This window comes from Heterodontus francisci, chromosome 13 (genome assembly GCF_036365525.1).
Source record: "Heterodontus francisci isolate sHetFra1 chromosome 13, sHetFra1.hap1, whole genome shotgun sequence".
In the NCBI taxonomy this organism is placed as follows: Eukaryota; Metazoa; Chordata; class Chondrichthyes; order Heterodontiformes; family Heterodontidae; genus Heterodontus; species Heterodontus francisci.
The window spans coordinates 33151600-33174676 of NC_090383.1; the positions used below are offsets into that span (position 1 = coordinate 33151600).

Genomic DNA, 23077 nt, shown 5'->3' on the forward strand with positions numbered 1-23077 from the left:
GCATGCAAAACTAATATGCAGATCTGTGTCACCAGTGTTGTAGGGTATTCCCAAGCGCAGAGGCACCTGCAGTAAATATCATACTGTTTAAATGTTATTTAAGTAGATTCATATAATCCTAGTGAATATATATATATATATATATATATATATATACACACACACACACATACATACACTCATATACAAGTTGAAAGTATAGCCACATATTGTTACAAAATGGAGTCCTCATCCAAGGCACTGTGGGAAGATGATTGGCTAAGTCATATCCCTGGGAATGGTACCGTGAGACCCAGACAGTTAGGCTGACCAAGGAGGCCCCTCATATCAGTGTATAAGACAGTTGCTTTGTGTAACTGCAGACTGCACGAAGCAATCAGGAATGCAAGTTTGATAAACGTAGAAGGATTCATTGTGAAGACTCGAGGATAGTTGATAAGGGGGTCTGGGAAACATCACAAGATGATCAGGGGGCTTGCATGAGCTGATCACGTAGCCACATGATGCCTAATGAGTGATCTAATTGGTAATATGTGTAATGTATGTAATCAATAACCGTTATGATTGGATTATGTCCAGCCGGGATGGACTGAGTAACTGTATATCCGTTGTGGATTTTCCTTTGTTCGGTGGAGAGGCATCTGGACAGACCAGTGATCTGCTCCCCGCTGGCGTAATAAACTGTTTGACATTGGAGCAGACCTGAGTGTTGAGTGATTCTTCTAGATTCATTCCCGCTAACAACAGCCTCCAACTATTCATGACATTTTTCATAGTTGTATAAGTCACAACTTATCTACTAAATGTTTTCTGTCATTAGAAACAGAAGGCAGAACTTTCAACTTCAGCAGCGTGTGTAAAGGGCAGCCAGGATCAGCTATCTGTATACATGCTATCAATGGGAGAGAGAAAAAAAATTGGACTGAGTACATTAATGTTGAGCCAATCTGCTATTCACTGATCTATGATCACCAGCTTTATGCTCCTTCTGAAGTTGCTAATTTTCAGCCTTAGCGCTTTCAAAGAAATCAGGTAATTAATTTATCAACACGAACACTGAAATTTGTAGTAACTGTACTTAAATATAACATGCTGTGCTCCCTAAACATTCAGAGGTACAGCTCTCATTTTAGGAACTATACACACCAAGAATTAATACATTTGATCACTGGCCTGTTAAGTTAGCTGATTTTTTTTTTAAACTAGGGCAATGGCTGGGATGCTTCATTTGGTGTAGTGTCCTGGATTTGAGACGAGAAAAACTGGACTAGTCACCTGCTTCCAACTCCTACACTGAAATTCATACTAGAAGTATATGTTGGCGGAGACTGGAGAAGGACAGCAGCTAGGTTTAATGTGACAGCTTCCATTTTAATACACTGCCAAATGTTATTTGGGTAAAATGCTGCAGAGTAATTACCACCTGAGGAACTGTACATCAATAATGGAATCAACACTTTCCCAAACAAGAGGGAAGAGCAGAAAACTGGATGCATGGAAAAATGCAACTGTTGAGAATCTAAAGTGTGGGAAATATGAGGTAAAATTGAGTACAGTAGAATTAGTGCTCAGCTTCTACATACATTAAAAATTGCACTGCATGGATGCAAGCACTGCAGTATAAATATCTCAAGTGACAATACCAATATTTTCAAAAATATTGAAAGTTCCTCCTTCCTACAAAACAATTTATTTCCAGGGTAATTATTTAACTTAAATGTTGGCCAATACTCCAACTTTAATGTTTACAATTTGAGTTGGGGGTGAATAAGTGGAAAAGAAGAAGAAATATTTCCACAAGTGTAGGTGGCCTGATAACTCAGTTTTCAAGAGGTACCAGCAGCATAAGTGAAAACATTTCATTGGCTACAGTCCAAAGTCTCACTCTACTTCTCCTCCCCTCATATGTAATATGCCATTTATTCCATATATTTATATTAAAAAAAAATTGTGCTATTAATTTAGAAATTGCACAAGCACCATAGTATTCTTATGGCATCACGTCCATTGCTCTTCAAAGGTGCTTTGTTGCTTTTAGTTACTTTTAGCATGAAATCTGAAGTTAGGGGCAAAACAATTGACAATTAAGTAAAAATAGGTTAATTTTTTAAATTAAGAATCTCACTGGTTGTCTTGTTCAGAACTAGATCAGAACTAAGTGTTGCTCTGCTTGGTAAACAATTTTGATTAAGGCTATAGACTATGGAGATCAAAAGCAGCATCAGTAAGGAGGTCACCTTCAACTCCAAATTTTCTAATGAAGTGTCTTTGAGGAGAGCATTGCCCATGGAATCAAATAACTGGAATCACAAAATAGCACTTAGCCTTGCCATTTCCAATTACACTCTTATATACTCCTATAAATATATGCACATTCAATCCTACAAGTTATTACAGCATACTATAATGTAATGAGAGTTATAAAATTAATCTGCAAACCTGGTCACATTTGTTTCATGTAGGAACCAAAAATTTCCTTCCCTGAAAGGACATTAGTGAACCAGATTTTAAAAAAAACAATTGATGGTAGTAATGGTGCCATTACTGAGACTAGCTTTTAATTCCAGGGTTTTATGAATTAATTGAATTTATTAATTCATTGAATTTAAATTCCACCAGCTGCTGTGGTGGGATTTGGACCAGTGTCCCCAGGGCATTACCCTGAGCCTCTGGATTACTAGTCCAGTGACCATTACCACTATGCCACCGTCTCCCCACTGGCCCCTCGAACCTGCGCCGCCATTTAGTAAGATCATAGCTGATCTTCAACCTAAACTCTACAATCCACCTATCCCATATCCCTAGAATCTCAGTCCAAAAATTTATTGATCTCACCTTTGTATACACTCAACAACTGATCAAAACCCTCTGGGATAGAAAATTCCAAAGATTCACAATCGAGTGAAAAAATGTCTCATCTTAGTTCTAAATGGCCAGTACCATATCCTGAGACCACGAGCCCTAGTTCTAGACTCTCCAGCCAAGAGAAACAGGCTCTCAGCATTGTCCCTGCCAAGCTCTCTCAGAATATGTTTCAAGGAGATCACCTCTCATTCTTGCAAAGAGAATATAGGCCCATTCTACTCAATTTCTCCTCATAGGACAACCTCTCATCCCACGAATCAATTTAGTGAACCTTCATTGCATCCTCTTTAAGGCAAGTATACCCTTTCTTAGGTAAGACCACCAAAACTGTACACAGTGCTCCAGGTGTGGTCTCACCAAAGTCCTGTGTAACTGCAACAGGATTTCCTTACTCTTGTGCTCTAAACCCCTTGCAATAAAGGCCAGCATACTACTTGCCTTGGTAATTGATTGTTGCATATTAACTTTATGTTTCATGTCAAATCTGGAATTGAAAGCTAGTCTCAGTAATGGTGCTATGAAACCATCATCAATTGACATAAAAACCCATAATGTTCTTTCCCTTTAGGGAAAGAAATCTGCCATCCTTACCTTGTCTCGTTCACGTGACTTCAGACCCAAAGCAATGTGGCTGACTCTTAACTGCCCTCTGAAATGGGCGAGCAAGCCACTCAGTTGCCAAGGGCAATTAGGGATGGGCAACAAATGCTGGCCTTACCAGCGACGCCCACGTCCCACGAAAGAACAAAAAGTACAATGGCACCCAAATCCCTCTGAACATTAACGTTTAATAGTTTACCACTTAAAAAAATTCTGCTTTTCTATTCTTCCTACCAAAGTGAATAACTTCACATTTCCCCATATTTCTTGCAAGCTCATTTTTCTTTTATTCTTTCATAGGATGTGGGTGTCACTGGCAAGCCCAGCATTCGCTGCCCATCCCAACTTGCCCTTGAGGTGGTGACAGTGAGCTGCCTTCTTGAATCGCTACAGTCCATTTGGTGCAGGTACACCCACAGTGCTGTTAGGGAGGGAGTTCCAGGATTTTGATCCAGTAACAGTGAAGTAACAACAATATACTTCCAAGTCAGGATGGAGAGAGACTTGGAGGGAAATATGCAGGTGGGTACTGTTCCCATGTATCTGCTGTCCTTATCCTTCTGGGTGGTACACGTCACAAGTTTGGAAAGTGCTGTTGAAGGAGGCATGGTGAGTTGCTGCAGTGCATCTTGTACACGGTACACACTGCTGCCACTGTGCGTCAGTGGTGGAGAGAGTGAATGTTTAAGGTGGTGTATGGGGTGCCGAGCAAGTGGGCTGTTTTGTCCTGGATGGTGTCAAGTTTCCTGAGTGTTGTTGGATCTGCACCCATCCAGACAAGTGGAGTATTCCATCACACTCCTGACTTGTGCCTTGTAGATGGTGGATAGGCTTTCAGGAGTCAGGAGGTGTTTTACGCGTCGCAGAATTCCCAGTCTCTGACCTGCTCTTGTAGCCACAGTAACGGCTGGTCCAGTTGAGTTTCTGGTTAATGATAACCCTCAGGATGCTGACAGTGGAGAATTCAGTGATGGTAATGCCATTGAATGTCAAGGGGAGATGGTTAGATCCTCTTATTGGAGATAGTCATTACCTGGTTCTTGTGTGGCGTGAATGTTACTTGCCACTTATCAGCCTAAGTCTGAATGTTAACCTATTTATACCCCTGCAGATAGTCTCCTCCTCACAGATTACTTTCCCACCTAGCTTTGTATCAGCAGTAAAACTGGATACATTATACTCCATCCTCTCATCTAAGTCATTAATAGAGACTGAAAGTAGCTGAGCCTCAGCACTGATCCATGCAGCATTCCACTATTAACAGACTGCCAACCTTAAAATAACTTTTTCATTCTTACTTTGTTCGTCCTTTATCCAGGTTAATATATTACCCCACAAGCCCATGCAACAATCTTTCATGCGGTACCCTATCAAATACCTTTTGAAAATCCAAATACACTACATCCACTGGCTCCCCTTTCTCTATCCTGCTAGTTACAACATCAAAGTACTCTAGTAGATTTGTCAATCACCATTTCCCTTTCATAAAATCATGCTGACTCGACCTCATCATGTGGTCTTCCAAGTGCCCTGTTACCACTTCCTTAATAATGGATTCTAGCATTTTTCCTGATGACTGATGTCAGACTAACTGCCTATAGCTCTCCCTTTTCCCTCTCCATCTTTTCTTGAATAGCAGTGTTACAGTTCCTTCTGAATAACTGCTTTAAGATGCTCCTTAAAACCTACCTCTTTGATCAAGCTTTTGGTCACCCATTCTCATATCTCCTTATATGGCTCAGTGCCAAATTGTGTTCGATAACCTTACTGTGAAGCACCTTGGGACAGTTTACAACATTAAAGGAATTATATAAATGCAAGTTTTTGTTGTAGCATTCAATAAAGGACATGTTAAAGAAAATTCCATCAATTGCCGATATAATCTCTGTTCACATTACTCCTGCGACATACGATAATGTAGTTTTGCAGATGAAGGATTGTTAAAGATTAAAAAAAGGGTCTTACAGAATTTCCAATGAATTTGTTTTAGTATTATGCACACAGGTATAAATAGATAGGTAAAATTACAGGAGTCTGCAGTGAGTTAACAGTATGATTGCAGTCAGATAGGCTAATGCTTGCTCCATAGTTTTAAATTTACCCTACGGCAGTCAGCAGATATGAAAAGGATGTACTGTAAATGCATCCAAGTAAAGGGATGCTACAAAAAGTACAAAAGCTGTATCATTTTAATTCACTGAGCATCTGCGTTTAAAGTGTTCTACAGTAAAATGACTGAACAGTCTTACAGAATTGTGCTATGCTTTATAAATATTGTATAACTTTCAATTTCTATTGCCTTGTTTTGTTGCAATAGTAATACAATTAGGTGGATAGCCAAGGATATTTATTTGATTACGTGAAATTTACAATATTTTCATTCTCGGGGATTTAGATGTTTAATCAACAAAATAAAGCAGTTCAAATTAAATGTGATTTTACATTAAATTTGTCCTTCTGACCAGTGCAGGTATTAAAAAAAATTCTAACGTGCACAGCACTGGCATTCTTATTCCCCATCGCTAGATGCATTGAGAATGTGGTGTTGGAGGCAATACACAGAAGGTTTATGAGACTAATACCTGGAAAGGGCGGCCTGTCTTACGAGGAAAGACTGGACAGGCTAGGCTTGCATCTGCTGAAGAGTAAGAGGCAACTTGACTGAAACATATAAGATCCTGACAGGTCTTGACAGGGTGGATGTGGAAAGGATGTTTCCCCTTGTGGGAGAATCTCGAGCTAGGGGTCACTGTTTAAAATAAGGGTTTGCCCATTTAAGACAGAGATGAGGAGAAATGTTTTCTCAGAGGGTCGTGAGTCTTTGGATTGCTCTTCCTCAAAAGGCAGTGAAAGCAGAGTCTTTGAATATTTTTAAGGCAGAGGTAGATAGATTCTTGATAAGCAAGGGGGTGGAAGGTTATCGGGGGTAGGTGGAAATGTGGAGCAATCAGTTCAGCCATGAACTTATTGAATGGCAGAGCAGGCTCGAGGGGGTCAAATGGCCTACTCCTGCTCCTAGTTCGTACATATATCCTCTATGGCTGTGATTCTAAATCAGCAAGGTCAGAGATACTGCCATCTAAACTTCCAAGTGCTCACACTTTGCTTAGCCACTCCACTCAGATTAAAATTAATATTTTCCAGCAAGTCAGATGTGACTCCTATAGGTCAAGAATGAAGGACAGCACAAGAATGAAAAGCTTGCAGTCATGCAGTCTACCTCAACCTCAAGTGTCTGTGGTGCAGTAACTATGGCTTCAAGGTGCAGATGGGAGATATGGTTAGTGGCACAAGAATCATAACTTTGAGATGAGGAAAGGCACAGTGTCCCCAGGACCTTTCGAGTACTTGGGCAGAAAGTACTCTTGCAAGCACCTGGGCAACGAGCTGGAACTAACCAGTTCCAAAAGGGAGATAATAACAGCAATTGTACCGCATTATTTCTTGTCCCAAAGCAGTTCTCAGCTAGAGAAAGATGCCTCACTTTACTGGGTACAGCTTGTATCTGGGCACCATGCAGACATGGTGGCAATAAGAAAAGATTAACTGATGTATCGTAGATTCCAGATGCACCCAATGAATACTTTGCACATTCAACATCTATACTGCTTATGTTTCTCACCTTCTATATAAGCTAATGATGAATATCAACATCAACTTCCCAGGTATGCAATGCCATCAGCAAGCATGTTGGGAAGCACCAAATGCACTACCCATGATTTTCCTTCCACTGAAATCGAAGGATGTAAAGTCAGAGGAACATCCAGTATATGCACAGCTCCACTGGATATACCATCAGATTAAGTTACATGAAACCATCCATCCATTGCATGTTACGGTGTAGTTACTTGCTTTGATATTTCACATGCTTATATTTTGAGTTGTCAGTTTTTAAAGCCATTGGTTAGATTTCCCTAGGATTCTAGGTTGACATGCATGCATTACAACTGAGGCAATTGTGTCTTAAAAATTGGGAAATATCAAAATGATCACAGCAACCAAGCTGCACTGTTCACTAAACTGTTGCATCCAATGGGTTGTAATTTTAGAAACAAGATTTTATTAAAAGTGACTGAACACTTGGCTTCAGCATAACATGATTCTATGGAACTCAAAAATGTGAGTACCAGAAACTGATTTCTGCAACCCAAAAGATACCAGTTACCCAGAAATTTTCCATAGTTGTTTATCCTAAAAAGAACTAGATGACCTAAATACTGATTTTTGTGAACCACAGAAAGTGAGTCTTAGCGCCAAATATGAGTGTGTCACCACTGGCAGCCTCACATCCATAACTTTGTAAAGATGGAGCACCTATTCTAAGTGGTTAAAAATTGACCCATTCATCAAATACAAAACAGCAGTCAGTGATTCTAATAGAAAAGTCATCCAACTTAATTTCTCATGCAGCTTAACAAGAGAGAGATATGGAAGAGGAGGCAAGTTGCATTATGGAAGATATGAATAAGCCTATAAATTTTCACCACTCCTTTGGGATACAACCTATTGTATTCTATTGCTGTTTAGTATGCTCCTCTGGACAGTTCAAACAAGACTGCTCAAAGGTTCTTCTGTGACAGTGATAACAGCATCATCCACAAGCCATTTTAAAACACAATTATCTTACCTTAGCAGCTACAATGCTTAGTCCCATTCCATTTTGCTTTTTCAGTGTCACTGTAATTATTTCCGGTTCTTTACGATTAGGCTCAGCCTGAAAAAAAAAAGGATACTCAATAAACCGAATTTAGGATACAATTTACTGTCCTTTAAGTAATACCAGACAAGAAAATTGTCTACTAGTTTTAATTCAGTTAAAATGGCTGATCTGAAGCTCAACTGCATAAAGAGAGGTCAAAAGAGCGGACATGAAATTCATTTCATTTCTTAATTACAAAATGAAATAGTATTACCTTTCTCATTTAAAGAACTGTAAATTACCAACTCAAACACAAGCTAGTTTCTTTTCATTCAGCATCTCAATACAAAACAGTATCTGACTTAGAATTTCAGTCATTGAATTCATGCTCAATGTTATTGAAATGGTTGATCATAGCTATATTCTCTGTGGCTATTTGCTGGCTGTACAATTGACCCCATTTTTTCACCTTTGTAATCAGTAATAAACTTTTGAACACAAAACAATTGCATTTCTTGCCAGCAGCTAGGTTATGGCTCATTGCCTATATTTTTATTTTTTTTTTAAAAGTATATTATGGCAGCAGTATGTAATGGTAAAAGGAGTTAGGAAACTGCCGAGTCCATGTTCAAACACGGCACGAGGTCTCAGAGACCAGGAAGTACACATCGGGAACATTATCAATGAGGCTTTGGCTTATACCTCTTGTGGCTTCAGATTCAATGAACTAGAATAAACTAAGGTTGCAGTTGCCTCATTCAATTAATGAGCAAATAAGAGAAAGACAAACACAATTTGGTCAATAATTCACTGGAGAACAGCGAGGTCAGTAGTGACTGAACTCCTGCACAGATCGAAGTTACTCTCAAGTTAAACCAGCAGCACGGGAGATTCAGGTAATGATATTCAGAATGAAGGATCAGCTGAGCAGGTAAACGGAAAAGCAGGTACACTAGCACACTCAAAAATGCATAGGTTTTATTGAACATATAAACTGTGCAATGCGTGGCGCTGACAATTAATACGCCTCATGTAGAGAGTTTAGCAGACATGTTACAAACCAGGATATATCAATTTAAGGATAAAATACTAAAAGACTAGATTATGTACAATCTGTCAAAAAAGGAAAATGTCTGCACACTAAGCTAAATATGGTATGCTGTCACATTTAAGAAAATTCTGAAGCTTGGACTTGACCTCTAGAATTTTAAATTGGGCCTCAAAATCTGCTTCACTAGCTGAAGCCTATAGGTAGAAATGAAAACAACACCATTAAAAAAAAAAATCTCATTTATAAGTAATTCCAATGCAAATTGTGAAAAAAAGGAAGCTCACAGTGAGGAAACACCATACGAGGTGCAGAAAAGACATTATTTGAGATGAGGACTTCCTTGAAAGGATTGAGAAATATCCTGTATTAAAAGGGACAGCTGGGTAAAATTAGTTTTTTTGACACCATCAACAAAAAAGCCACTTGTTCTCATTAACGGAAAGCTGAACATAGCAACCAGACACATGCATCAGAATAGTTAATAATGAACCTTGGCATATGAAAAAAACGAAACTTGTGATAAACATGACATTTTTGTTTGTTTTGCTATATCTATTATCCCAACCATACTCTGAAATATACCTTGAATATTCGGATATACTGCCACTACTGATTCAAGACAAATGCATCAGAAAAATTAAACCTGCACAATTCAAGTCTCTAAGCTCTTGCCTGAATGTCATAAGCATTTATAATTTTTAGCCTCACTGCTAGTCGTCTCTACTGTATTTCATTAATACCAACCAACTCCAATACATTTTAAGGTACATTAGACACGGTACAAATGTAATATAAATGCAGCATTAAAGTCAATGTATGCGTTTGTGCCAATTCTTCAGAATACAATTTGGTACTATTAGGGAGGGAGAGATCCATACACATACACACATAGAAGTTCTATTCCATAGAACCAACCTACCAGCTCAGTATCAGTCAGAAAATGACTGTCGTAGTCAGCGCTCTCAAAATAAATTGTCCAAGTGCCAGGTGATCGAGAATGAGCTGTTAGCCTGCAAAAACCTACATGAAAGAACACATTTAAACAACAGGTGGTGGTTGGTAGTGTTATCCGTAAAATGTGGACTATAATAACATCCTTACAAAAATAATTTATTGGTCAAATGCAATAATTTTGGGGTAGGAAAGAGGGCTAGGAAAGACTAGTTTCCAGTCCAATGCTCAGTTTTTACAAAAATAGCTAATCATTCACTACTTTGTCATTTGATCTTTAATAAAAAGAAAATGCTATATTTTAAGGCTTTTTAAAAAAAAAAAATCTACAAAGCGCATTTCTTTTGGGGCATAACTTGGTTACCAATCCCAAGAAATTCTCAGAAAGCCATGAAATTATTCAAAAGATCTTATAAGAAATGTTACTTAAGAAAAACAGTGCACATAAGGAAATGCTACCGTCATATCATAGGAACAGAAGTAGGCCATTCAGCCCTCCAACTTGTTGAATTAGATTATCTCATTTTACCATGACTGAAATTTTAACCAGCAAACTACATTACAAATCGAGGCAAATTCCATGGCAGATTTCATTCGATTATAATAGCTCTCATAAGCTCCCTGTGACCCTGAGAATCTTACTAATGTAACCAAAGAAAAAGCAGATAACTGAGGAAAAAAATGGAAATCTGACTGGTCAGAATAAATGGTGCAGATGTAAACACTGCCTCTGACACTTGCCTTTCCTTCTCTAAATATTCTGACTGTTCTGAGTATGTCCTGCATTTTCTGATTAAAATAAAATCTTGGCCAAAGGAAACTTCTTTTCACAAAAGTAACAGAAATTTTCTTATTCATTGCACTGCACTAGATTGTCATTGTTGGCACAGCATGAATCCACAAAATTCTAACCTGGTGGGGAGAGCACAATTACAATTACATGGTAATAAAGGCCTGCTCATGTCAGGAAAAAAAACCCAACCCGAACCTGACAGAACCACATCGGACCCGAGCCCGACCCGGCCAGAGTCCCTCCATTTTATCCCACGCCCGACCCGACCACCAGAATGTTCACTTTACCTACCTTCCGATTCCGAATCTGCAGCATGAACGCGATGACGTCATAGAGATGCTCACTGCGCAGACTCAAGAGTTTCCCTCCTTGACGTCCCGGACTCCCAGTTCAAGTAGGCTTTTCAACTTTTGACACTTACTAAACTCAACTACCCAGCAGAGCAAAGTGTAATACTGTGCGCCCCCGACCCGGACCGACCCGAACCCAAATGCCGGACCCGGAAAAGCGACCTGACCCAACCCCGACACGTCCTTTACATGGTAACACTCCTACCTACTATATTGCCTGGGAAGGGGTTTCAAGTTTTGTACACTTAGGGTTCCAAGTCATACTTGAAGTTACATGCCTACCCATACTGATTTGTCAAATAACTTCACAATTCTTTTGAATGTACTGACATGATACCTAACCAAACAGGTCAGCCACTATACTGCAGTTCCACTAACAGCTGAACTAAACGGCCAGTTTATCTGTTCTAGAATTATTGGTTGAAGGAGGAATTTTGATCACATTTAGTAGAATTCTGCTCTTCAGTTATTCTCGAAGATCTTTAATGTCCATCTAACACAGCAGGCAGACCAGAGTTCAACATTTCATCCAAAGACAGCATTAGCAAAAATGTAACATTCCCATAATATTTGGCCGCAGACCCTGATTTTGTCATTCTCTGACAGAGATGAGTGCACTACCAACTGAGCCAAACTGATTAAAACGAGATTAGGAAGATAACAGGTAAATGACAGCAGCCTCTAAACACGATAGGTTGAACATGGCCAGGAGTGCACAAGCATCGTGCATGAACTGTGGTAGACACAGTCAACAGCCTATGAAAAACTGGTCCTCCATCAAATAATTAGAATCTCTCCCAATTCATCTTGAATTACAGGTATTATAACTGGGTTGAGACTTGATCTTCATTTACTGTACTCACCATAAACCCACCAACATGCACAGATAAGATTATCAACATAAAGAAACACAGTGAATAACCTTGGGATAAGGCCAGCAAAACAGCATAACACTGCAAAGCTAGTGAACCTGTGCAATGCAGAACCTGCACTTTTCTCGGACCCCAGTGTGACAGCACACACTCTTGAGCTGAACTATAGCTATTCAATTACTCCTTGGAGACAGGACAGCTCAAAGACCTGGCAGGTTTTGAGTCAAATTTTTTTTTTCTGATTTTGTCATTGGTAATAGTGAATTTTGGTTACTGCTTAGAATACAGACTAGCAGTCGCACTTATCACTATTGTTCAACAAGTTAAAGAAATTCAAATCCAATCAGGAGATAAAAACAACAAATTCTGATCTTCCAGTTTTAGAAACAAACAGGGCTATCTTAACAAGTGCTTTTAATTCTTTCATGGGATGTGGGCATCACTGGCAAGCATTTGGCCATGTTGCCCATCCCCAACTGCCCCTGAGCAGGTGGTGGTGAGCTGCCTTCTTGAATTGCTGCAGTCCATCTGGTATCAGGCACTCAGTCCAGTTTTGCATGAAATGAAAGAAAAACTGAGGAATCAGGTTGAGGACACTGACTTGGTGCTGAATTCTATTTCAGATTGACAGCTGTGTCAGACAAAAACTGCTTGATCTAGATACAAGCATGGCAGCACTTTTTTTACTTCAATAGTTCTGTTCTTCATTGAACTGCCACTCAGGAAACAAACCTCAGTTTGCTTCGCATGTAAAATCATTTCATTAAGAATGCAAGGTGTTTAAAGCACTGCAGGGAATTGCCAAGTCGCCTTGACTTTTGTTTGAAACGTCACTGGGAGGTCATGAATGTAAATTTGGTTTTGCTTCTGCTTAATGACATTGGTTAATGAACCCAATTCTTTCTCCACAGGCTGAGATATATGGCTTATCAGTGCTATTTGTCCATCAGTTGGCGACCCCAAGAAAATATGAGGCTTTATTATAGCAAAAGGTGATGTTGCTTGTTCTTCCCAGGTTACTTTGCACACACGATCATGCTTTGATTTTGAGGAAGTATTGGCTTGTCTGTCGAAGCTGCCCTTTATAATAAAGCAGAAGTAAAAGTATCTGGCAGGTGTCCAAATTATAACTCTGTTTCATAGAAACATAGAAAAATAGGAGTAGGCCATTCGGCCCTTCGAGCCTGCACCGCCATTCAATACGATCATGGCTGATTGTCCAGTCAGTACCCTGTTCCCGCTTTCTCCCCATATCCCTTGATCCCTTAAGCCCCAAGAACTATATCTAACTCTTTCTTAAATATATTTAATGATTTGGCCTCAACTGCTTTCTGTGGGAGAGAATTCCACAGGTTCACCACTCTCTGGGTGAAGAAATCCCTCCTCATCTCAGTCCTAAATGGCTTACCCCGTATCCTTAGTCTGTGACCCCCGGTCCTGGACTCCCCTGCCATCAGAAACATCCTTCCTGCATCTAGTCTGTCCAGTCCTGTTAGTATTTTGTAGGTTTCTAGGAGATCCCCTCTCATTCTTCTGAACTCTAGCGAATACAAGCCTAATCGACCCAATCTCTCTTCATACGTCAGTCTTGCCATCCCAGGAATCAGTCTGGTGAACCTTCGCTGCACTCCCTCCATAGCAAGAACATCCTTCCTCAGATAAGGGGACCAAAACTGCACACAATACTCCAGATGTGGCCTCACCAAGGCCTTGTATAATTGCAAGACTCCTTGCTCCTGTACTCGAATCCTCGCGCTACAAAGGCCAACATACCATTTGCCTTAACTGCCTGCTGCACCTACATGATTACTTTCAGCGACTGGTGCACAAGGACACCCAGGTCTCGCTGCACCTCCCCCTTTCCCAATCTATCGCCATTCAGATAATAATCTGTTTTTGCCACCAAAGCGGATAACCTCACATTTATCCACATTATACTGCATCTGCCATGTATTTGCCCATTCACTCAACCTGTCCAAATCACACTGGAGCTTCTCTGCATCCCTCACAGCTCACACTCCCACCTAGCTTTGTGTCGCCTGCAAACTTGGATATATTACATTTAATTCCCTCATCCATATCATTAATATATATTGTGCATAGCACTGATCCCTGTGGTACCCCACGAGTCACTGCCTGCCACTCGGAAAAAGACCCATTCATTCCTACTCTTTGTTTCCTGTCTGCCAACCAGTTCTCTATCCATCTTACCCCCAATCCCACGTGCTTTAATTTTGCACACTAACCTCTTATGTGGGACCTTATCGAAAGCCTTCTGAAAGTCCAAATACACCACATCCACTGGTTCACCCTTATCTATTCTACTAGTTACATCCTCAAAAAATTCCTGAAGATTTCCCAAGCATGATTTCCCTTTCGTAAATCCATGTTGACTTTGTCCGATCCTGTTATTGTTTTCCAAGTGCTCTATTACGTCTTTTAGAATAGACTCTAGCATTTTCCCCACTACTGATGTCAGACTAATCGGTCTATAATTCCCTGTTTTCTCTCTACCTCCTTTTTTAAATAGTGGGGTTACATTAGCTACCCTCCAATCTGTTGGAACTGTTCCATAGTCTAGAGAAGTTTGAAAAATGACCAGCAATGCATCTACTATTTCTAAGGCCACTTCCTTAAGTACTCTGGGATGTAGATCATCAGGCCCAGGGGATTTATCAGCCTTCAATCCCATCAATTTCCCTAACACCATTTCCCTACTAATACTGATTTCATACAGTTCCTCCCTCCCATTAGACCCTATGTTCCCCAACATTTCTGGGAGGTAATTTGTGTCCTCCTTTGTGGAGACAGAACCAAAGTTTGTATTTAATTGGTCAGCCATTTCTTTGTTCCCCATAATAAATTCCCCCATTTCTGACTGTAAGGGACCCACATTTGTCTTCACGAATCTTTCCTTTTTATTTTTTTTATTTAGAGATACATCACTGAAACAGGCCCTTCGGCCCGAGTCTGTGCCGACCAACAACCACCCCACCCATTTATACTAATCCTACATTAATCCCATATTCCCTACCACCTACCTACACTAGGGGCAATTTACAATGGCCTATCACCTGCAAGTCTTTGGCTGTGGGAGGAAACCGGAGTACCCGGCGAAAACCCACGCGGTCACAGGGAGAACTTGCAAACGCCACACAGGCAGTACCCAGAATTGAACCCAGATTCCTGGAGCTGAGAGGCTGCGGTGCTAACCACTGCGCCGCCCGACTGTGCCACTGTGTCTTCACATATCTATAGAAGCTTTTACAGTCAGTTTTTATGTTCTCTACAAGTTTACTCTCATACTCTGTTTTCCCCTTCTTAATCAATCCCTTGGTCCTCCTTTGCTGAATTATAAACTGCTTCCAATCCTCAGGTTTGTTGCTTGTTCTGGCCATTTTATATTTCTCCTCCTTGGATCTAATACTATCCCTAATTTATTTTGTAAGCCATGGTTGAGCCACCCTTCCTGTTTCATGTTTGCGCCAGACAGGAATGAACAATTGTTGTAATTCATCCATGCGTTCTTTAAATGCTAGCCATTGCCTATCCACTGTCAGCCGTTTAAGTAAAGTTCCCCAATCTATCATAGCCAACTCAGGCCTCATACCTTCATAGAGTTAGATTCAGAACCCAACCCTCTCTCTCTCCACCTTAAAGAAGAATTCTATCATGTTATGGTTGCTCTTCCCCAAGGGACCCCGCACAAGATTGTTAACTAATCCTTTCTCATTACACAATACCCAGTCTAGGATGGCCTGTTCTCTAGTTAGTTCCTCAATGTATTGGTCCAAAAAACCAAGTACACACTCCAGGAAATTCCTCCTCTACAGTACTATTGCTAATCTGGTTTGCCCAATCTATACATAGATAAGTCACCCATAATTACAGTTGCACCCTTATTGCATGCGTCTAGAATTTCCTGTTTAATGCCATCTTCTACACCACAACTGCTGTTTGGGGGGTCTATATACAATCACCACCAACGTTTTTTGCCCCTTGTTGTTTCTTAATTCCACCCATACAGATTCCACATCAGGATTCTCTGAGCTAATATGCTATTGTATTGAGTTCCTCTTTTACTAAGAATGCTACTCCACCTTCTTTCCCTTTTTGCCTGTCCTTCCTAAATATTGAATACGTCTCGTTTCGTCTCCCTCCCCCAGAATACACTTTGATGTCATTCAACATCTCGAAAACTAAGATGTGCTAATACTTTTGGGGACAGTAAAGAAATGGAAGTGAAATCCTAAATTTTCATGGCCTGACAATCTCAGATAGCCCTTTATGACATTTACCAAACCTTAATGGACATTTGTTCCTTTGCTTCTCAGAATATCCCAAGAAAACAATCCTGAACTCAAGGTACTGCAATAAGTGGAAGGCAAAACACTCTACATTACTTCAAACTTCCTCACCCAAACATGGCCCAGTCACCTACTGAATAAGGAGGCCCCTTCTGTGTTTTTATGATGTGGTGGTGGGGGGTGGGAGGGAATAAAAGAGATGAAAAGAAATAGGATACAAGCTGCACACCACAGCATGCAGTCACGAAAAGCATAATGCTTCATTCCAGGGCCTATAGGTACATGTTACATACTGACCATGCTTAGGCTGTCCCCTTACCGTTCTGTCAGGGCCACGCGGCTCCAGACCTCATTACAGCTTTGGCTTAAATATAGAGAAAGCTGAATTCCAGAGGCGAGGTGAAAGTGACTGCCCTTGACGTCAAGGCAGTATTTGAATGTGTGTGGCAAGGAGTAGTCCGTTTCACCGACATCCATGATATTCTACCCCAGAGGGCTGTGGAAGCTCAGTCATTGAGTATGTTTAAAGCAGAGATTGAAGGATTTCTAAATACCAATGACAGAAAGGGATATGGGGATAGTGTGGGAAAAAGAGATTGAAGTGGATGATCAGCCATGATCATCGCCTGCTCTTATGTTCCTATTCTACCTGAGATTTCCTGGGGTCTCCCATGGTCCTTTTTCACCCTTCCCAGAAATTCCTCAACCTCTTTCTGCAATAGCCTCTGGTCTGAGAAAGGGAGCTGCAGTCCTGACTCCCACGTCCAAGGAATCCAAAATGATTTGCTACCTGGTCAGCATTGTACACATTACAAGCAGGGGCATCATTTTCAAGAACAAGCTAGGCAGAATGTTTATGCACATATTTAATTCAGTATGCTTGTTATGAAGCAGGAATGGGGAGCCTTTTCCACATAGACGTTCATAACACTTTGAGCATGGAAAACTGCAGGAGAGTTGGTCAGTGGCTTTGCAAAAAAAAGTCAGTGAGCAGACACGGTAACTGTAGTAAATGCAGACAGAGTTTTGTGCAGCCCACAGCTAGGGAAACTCTAAATACCTGGGCAACTATGCTCTGCTTGTCTTAGGTACTGGGCAAAGGTGGACTCGTCATGAGGGATCAAAAATAAGACTCGAGAACAAGAAAAAGATTCCTTGAATTACCTAATGTTGTGGATTCAAGCTTGCAATTTGCTTTGAGAAATCCATGGGTTAAATTACGAGGAGAGATTACACAAACTAGGCTTGTAGTCACTGGAATTAAGGTGGTTAAGGGGCGATTTGATCAAAGTTTAAATTATTAAGGGGAACTAATAGGGTGGTTGGAGAGAAACGATTTACACTGGTTGGGGGATCTAGGACTTAAGGGCATAGTCTAAAAATTAGAGCCAGACCTTTCAGCAGTAAAATTAGGAAACACTTTTGCATGCAAAGGATGGTAGAAGTTTGGAACTTTCTTCGGCAAACAGCAATTGATGCCTGATCAATGATTAATTTTAAAACTGAGATTGATAATACCTTTGGTTAACAAAAATCTAAGGGATGTAGGGAAAAGGGGTATAGGGAGTTCGGTTGCAGATCAACCATGATCTCATTGTATGGGGGCACAGGCTCAAGGTGCTAAATGGTCTACTCCTGTTTCTACTTATTTGTGTTCCATTTGACTGCACATTTCCTGGTTCTCTTAATTTCCCCCTACACCAAAAGGTGTTGACACTGAATGGTGTACAGTTCTACAGGCACCAGCAGCTCAGATACCTCACACATTGGATAGGTCTGGATAGTGAGCTTCAGGAGACTAACTGGTAGGTTTTATTGGGGAGGGACAGGAAGAAGATCACAAGCATAATTGGTTGTGCACTCACCTACTGTCCACGTGTACATACCTTTTTAACAAGGGTCCGTGATCAGGAGTGAAAACGTGGCTGCCTTCTCTCTAGCCAACTGTAGTGGTCTACCACCAGTCAAAAACAGCCCAATATCAGCAAATAAGGAACCAAACCAACAATCATACTGTTGAGTATCGTTCCGGATAGCACATTTACCAAATGATTCACTGGGAAAGCTATGCTGCAAGTTTAACAAAACCTCCAGAATAGCTATCATATTGCAGCATGGTGAAAACATAATCTGAATAGTAGACCAACTATATGACATAGCCCCTTCTGATATATTAGGTGTTTGACCATTTTGACAAACAAATGTTTATCAACTGAGTATAATCATACATAAACAAAGATTATTTGAAAATAATTCTGCCATTTTCCCCTCCCAAGAACTCCTTGTTGGAGTATAGTTTATCTAGTGCTCCACCTAAAAAGAAACATTATTCACCTGTGATCTTCTACAGCATGCATCAACACCTAATCTTGTCCCTGCTAACCCTTGCCATAGGCACCTCCAGATGGATAGCAAATCAGTAGCAGGATCCCTGGCCAGATGTCTTTTTTTTTTAATTAATTCATGGGATGTGGGTGATGCTGGCCACCCAGCATTTATTGCCCATCCCTAATTGCCCTTGAGAAGGTGGTGAGCTGCCTTCTTGAACCACTGCAGTCCATTTGGGGTGCGTTTATTGGCTTCGTAGCAGTTAGGTACAACTGAGTGGCTTGCTTGGCCATTTCAGAGGGCATGTAAGAGTTAACCACATTGCTGTGGGTCTGGAGTCACATGTAGGCCAGACCAGGTAAGGACAGCAGATTTCCTTCCCTAAAGGACATGAGTGAACCAGATGGGCTTTTACAACAATTGACAATGGTTTCATGGCCATCATAAGCCTAGCTTTTTTAAATTCCAGATTTATTAACTAAATTCAAATTCCACCTTCTGCTGTGGTGGGATTCGAACCCATGTCCCCAGAAAATACCCTGGGTCTCGGTGTTATTAGTCCAGTGATAATACCACTACGCCACCGCCTACCCGTTTCTAATTCAACAGCCACCAGCTGCACAGACCTGGTATAGGACCTAGGTAATTCCTGGCCCATATGACTCAATTACTCATTGATTAAATTGAAGAGATTCATAGGAGCGCTGATTATTCTTGATACGAAACACCTCCAGTGCAAGAGGAGAAACAGATTGCAATCCAAAGTCCTAAATTTACTGATGTTTTGGGTTACATATACATATTACTTCAGGTTTGGTGATAATTTGGAGATTTGAATTCTAAATTATTTTGAGGTGACAAGTTATTATTCAGCTATCTGTTTAAGCACATAACAAATCCTGTAGAAATAAGTCATACCAGCCACCAATGCAGATAATGGAAAATAACGTGATAAGTTTGGTAAAATCCGAAAGCAAGTTTTTAAAAATTCATTCATGGGATGTGGGCGTCGCTGGCCAGGGCAGCATTTATTGCCCATCCCTAATTGCCCTCGAGAAGGTGGTGGTGAAGGGCCTTCTTGAACCACTGCAGTCCATGTGGGGTAGGTGTACCCACAGTGCTGTTAGGAAGGGAGTTCCAGGATTTTGACCCAGCGACAGTGAAGGAACGGCGATATAGTTCCAAGTCAGGATGGTGTGTGACTTGGAGGGGAACTTGCAGATGGTGGTGCTCCCATGCATTTGTTGCCCTTGTCCTTCTAGTTGATAGAGGTCGCGGGTTTGGAAGATGCTGTCGAAGGAGCCTTGGTGCGTAGCTGCAGTGCATCTTGTAGATGGTACACATTGCTGCCACTGTGCGTCGGGTGGAGGAGGGAGTGAATGTTTGTAGATGGGGTGCCGAACAAGCAGGCTGCTTTGTCCTGGATCGTGTCGAGCTTCTTGAGTGTTGTTGGAGCTGCACCCATCCAGGCAAGTGAAGAGTATTCCATCACACTCCTGACTTGTGCCTTGTAGATGGTGGACAGGCTTTGGGGAGTCAGGAGGAGAGTTACTCGCTGCAGAATTCCTAGCCTCTGACCTGCTCTTGTAGCCACGGTATTTATATGGCTATTTCAATTCAGTTTCTGGTCAATGGTAAGCCCTAGGATGTTGATAGTGGGGGATTCAGTGATGGCAATGCCATTGAATGTCAAGTGGAGAGGGTTAGATTCTCTCCTATTGGAGATGGTCATTGCCTGGCACCTGTGTGGTGCAAATGTTACTTGCCACTTATTAGCCCAAACCTGAATATATTCCAAGTCTTGCTACGTTTCTACACGGATTGCTTCAGTATCTGAGGAGTTACGAATGGTGCTGAACATTATGCAATCATCAGCGAACATCCCCACTTCTGACCTTATGATTGAAGGAATGTCATTGATGAAGCAGCTGAAGATGGTTGGGCCTAGGACACGACCTTGAGGAACTCCTGCAGTGATGTCCTGGAGCTCAGATGATTGACCTCCAACAACCACAACCATCTTCCTTTGCAGTAGGTATGATCCAGCCAGTGGAGGGTTTTCCCCAATTCCCATTGACCTCAGTTTTGCTAGGGCTCCTTGATACCATACACGGTCAAATGCTGCCTTGATGTCAAGGGCAGTCACTCTCACCTCACCTCTGGAGTTCAGCTCTTTAGTCCATGTTTGAACCAAGGCTGTAACGAGGTCAGGAGCTGAGGCGCCCTGGTGGAGCCCAAACTCAGCGTCACTGAGCAGGTTATTGCTAAGCAAGTGCCGCTTGATGGCACTGTTGATGACACCTTCCATCACTTTACTGATGATTGAGAGTAGGCTGATGGAGCGGTAATAGACTGGGTTGGATTTGTCCTGCTTTTTGTGTACAGGATATACCTGGGCAATTTTCCGCATTGCAAGGTAGATGCCAGTGTTGTAGCTGCACTGGAACAGCTTGGCTAGGGGTGCTGCAAGTTCTGGAGCACAGGTCTTCAGTACTATTGCCAGAATATTGTCAGGGCCCATAGCCTTTGCAGTATCCAGTGCCTTCAGTCGTTTCTTGATATCACACGCAGTGAATCGAACTGGCTGAAGTCTGGCATCTGTGATGCTGGGGACTTCAGGAGGAGGCAGAGATGCATCAACTCGGCACAGATTGTAGCAAATGCTTCAGCCTTATATTTCGCACTGGGCTCCCTGGTAGCTTGGCTGGGCTCCCCCATCACTGAGGATGGGGATATTTGTGGAGCCACCTCCTCCATTTTGTTGTTTAATTGTCCACCACCATTCACGGCTGGATGTGGTAGGACTGCAGAACTTGGATCCGATCCGTTGGTTATGGAATCGCTTAGCTCTGTCTATCGCATGCTACTTATGCAGTTTTGCACACAGATAGTCCTGTGTTGTAGCTTCACCAGGTTGACACTTCATTTTGAGGTATGCCTGGTGCTGCTCCTGGCATGCCCTCCTACACTCTTCATTGAACCAGGGTTGGTCTCCTGGCTTGATGGTAATGGCAGAGTGGGGAATATGCTAGGCCATGAGATTACAGGTTGTGGTCGAGTACAATTCTGCTGCTGCTGATGGCCCACAGCACATCATGGACGCCCAGTTTTGCATTGCTAGATCTGTTCGAAATCTATCCCATTTATCACGGTGGTAATGCCACACAACACGATGGAGGGTATCCTCAATGTGAAGGCGGGACTTCGTCTCCACAATAACTGTGCGGTGGTCACTCCTACCAATATTGTCATGGACAGATGCATCTGCGTTAGGCAGATTGGTGAGGACGAGGTCAAGTATGTTTTCCCCTCCTGTTGGCACCCTCACCACCTCCCGCATACCCAGTCGAGCAGATATATCATTTTGGACTCGGCCAGCTCGGTCAGTAGTGGTGCTACCGAGCCACTCTTGGTGATGGACATTGAAGTCCCCCACCCAGAGTACATTCTGTGCCCTTGCCACCCTCAATGCTTCCTCCAAGTGCTGTTCAACATGGATGAGTACTGACTCATCAGCTGAGGGAGGGTGGTAGGTGGTAATCAGCAGGAGGTTTCCTTGCCCGTGTTTGACCTGATGCCATGAGACTTCATGGGGTCCAGAGTCAATGTTGAGGACTCCCAGGGCAACTCCCTCCCTACTGTATACCACTGTGTCGCCACCTCTGCTGGGTCTGTCCTGCTGGTGGGACAGGACATAGCCGGGGATGGCGATGGCAGTGTCTGGGACATTGTCTGTAAGGTATGATTCCGTGAGTATGACTGTCAGGCTGTTGCTCGATTAGTCTGTGGGACAGCTCTCCCAACTTTGGCACAAGTCCCCAGATGTTAGTAAGGAAGACTTTGCAGGGTCGACAGGGCTGGGTTTGCTGTTGTCGTTTCCGGTGCCCAGGTCGATGCGGTTAGATACAACTGAGTGGCTTCTAGGCCATTTCAGAGGGCATGTAAGAGTCAACCACATTGCTGTGGGTCTGGAGTCACATGTAGGCCAGACCAGGTAAGGACAGCAGATTTCCTTCCCTAAAGGACACTAGTGAACCAGATGGGTTTTTACAACAATCGACAATGGTTTCATGGCCATCATTAGACTAGCCTTTTTAATTCAGATTTATCAAATTCAAATTCCAACTTCTGCTGTGGTGGGATGTGAACCCATGTCCCCACAGTAATACCCTGGGTCTCTGGGTTACTAGTTCAGTGACAATTCCACTACGCCACTGCCTCCCCTTTTTAGTTAAAGTGGCAAGTCTTTCAATAAAGGTGTTGACTGGCAATATAAACAATTTCAAATATACCAATTTTTAAAAAAGGAACAAGATATCCA

At 41.8% G+C, this 23077-nt stretch overlaps 1 protein-coding gene across 5 annotated transcripts in view; it reads right to left on the bottom strand.

The window, feature by feature from the left end:
- The window catches only part of afdna (afadin, adherens junction formation factor a), a 598271-nt gene that overhangs the window by 376677 nt on the left and 198517 nt on the right, over nucleotides 1-23077 (bottom strand). For all 5 annotated transcript variants that reach the window (XM_068044631.1, XM_068044628.1, XM_068044630.1 and 2 more), the window contains 2 exons: nucleotides 10075-10175; nucleotides 8093-8179 (listed from right to left, as the gene is read on the bottom strand). In XM_068044631.1, coding sequence (XP_067900732.1) covers nucleotides 8093-8179; nucleotides 10075-10175 — 188 coding nt within the window. The remainder of the gene's footprint in view (nucleotides 1-8092; nucleotides 8180-10074; nucleotides 10176-23077) is intronic.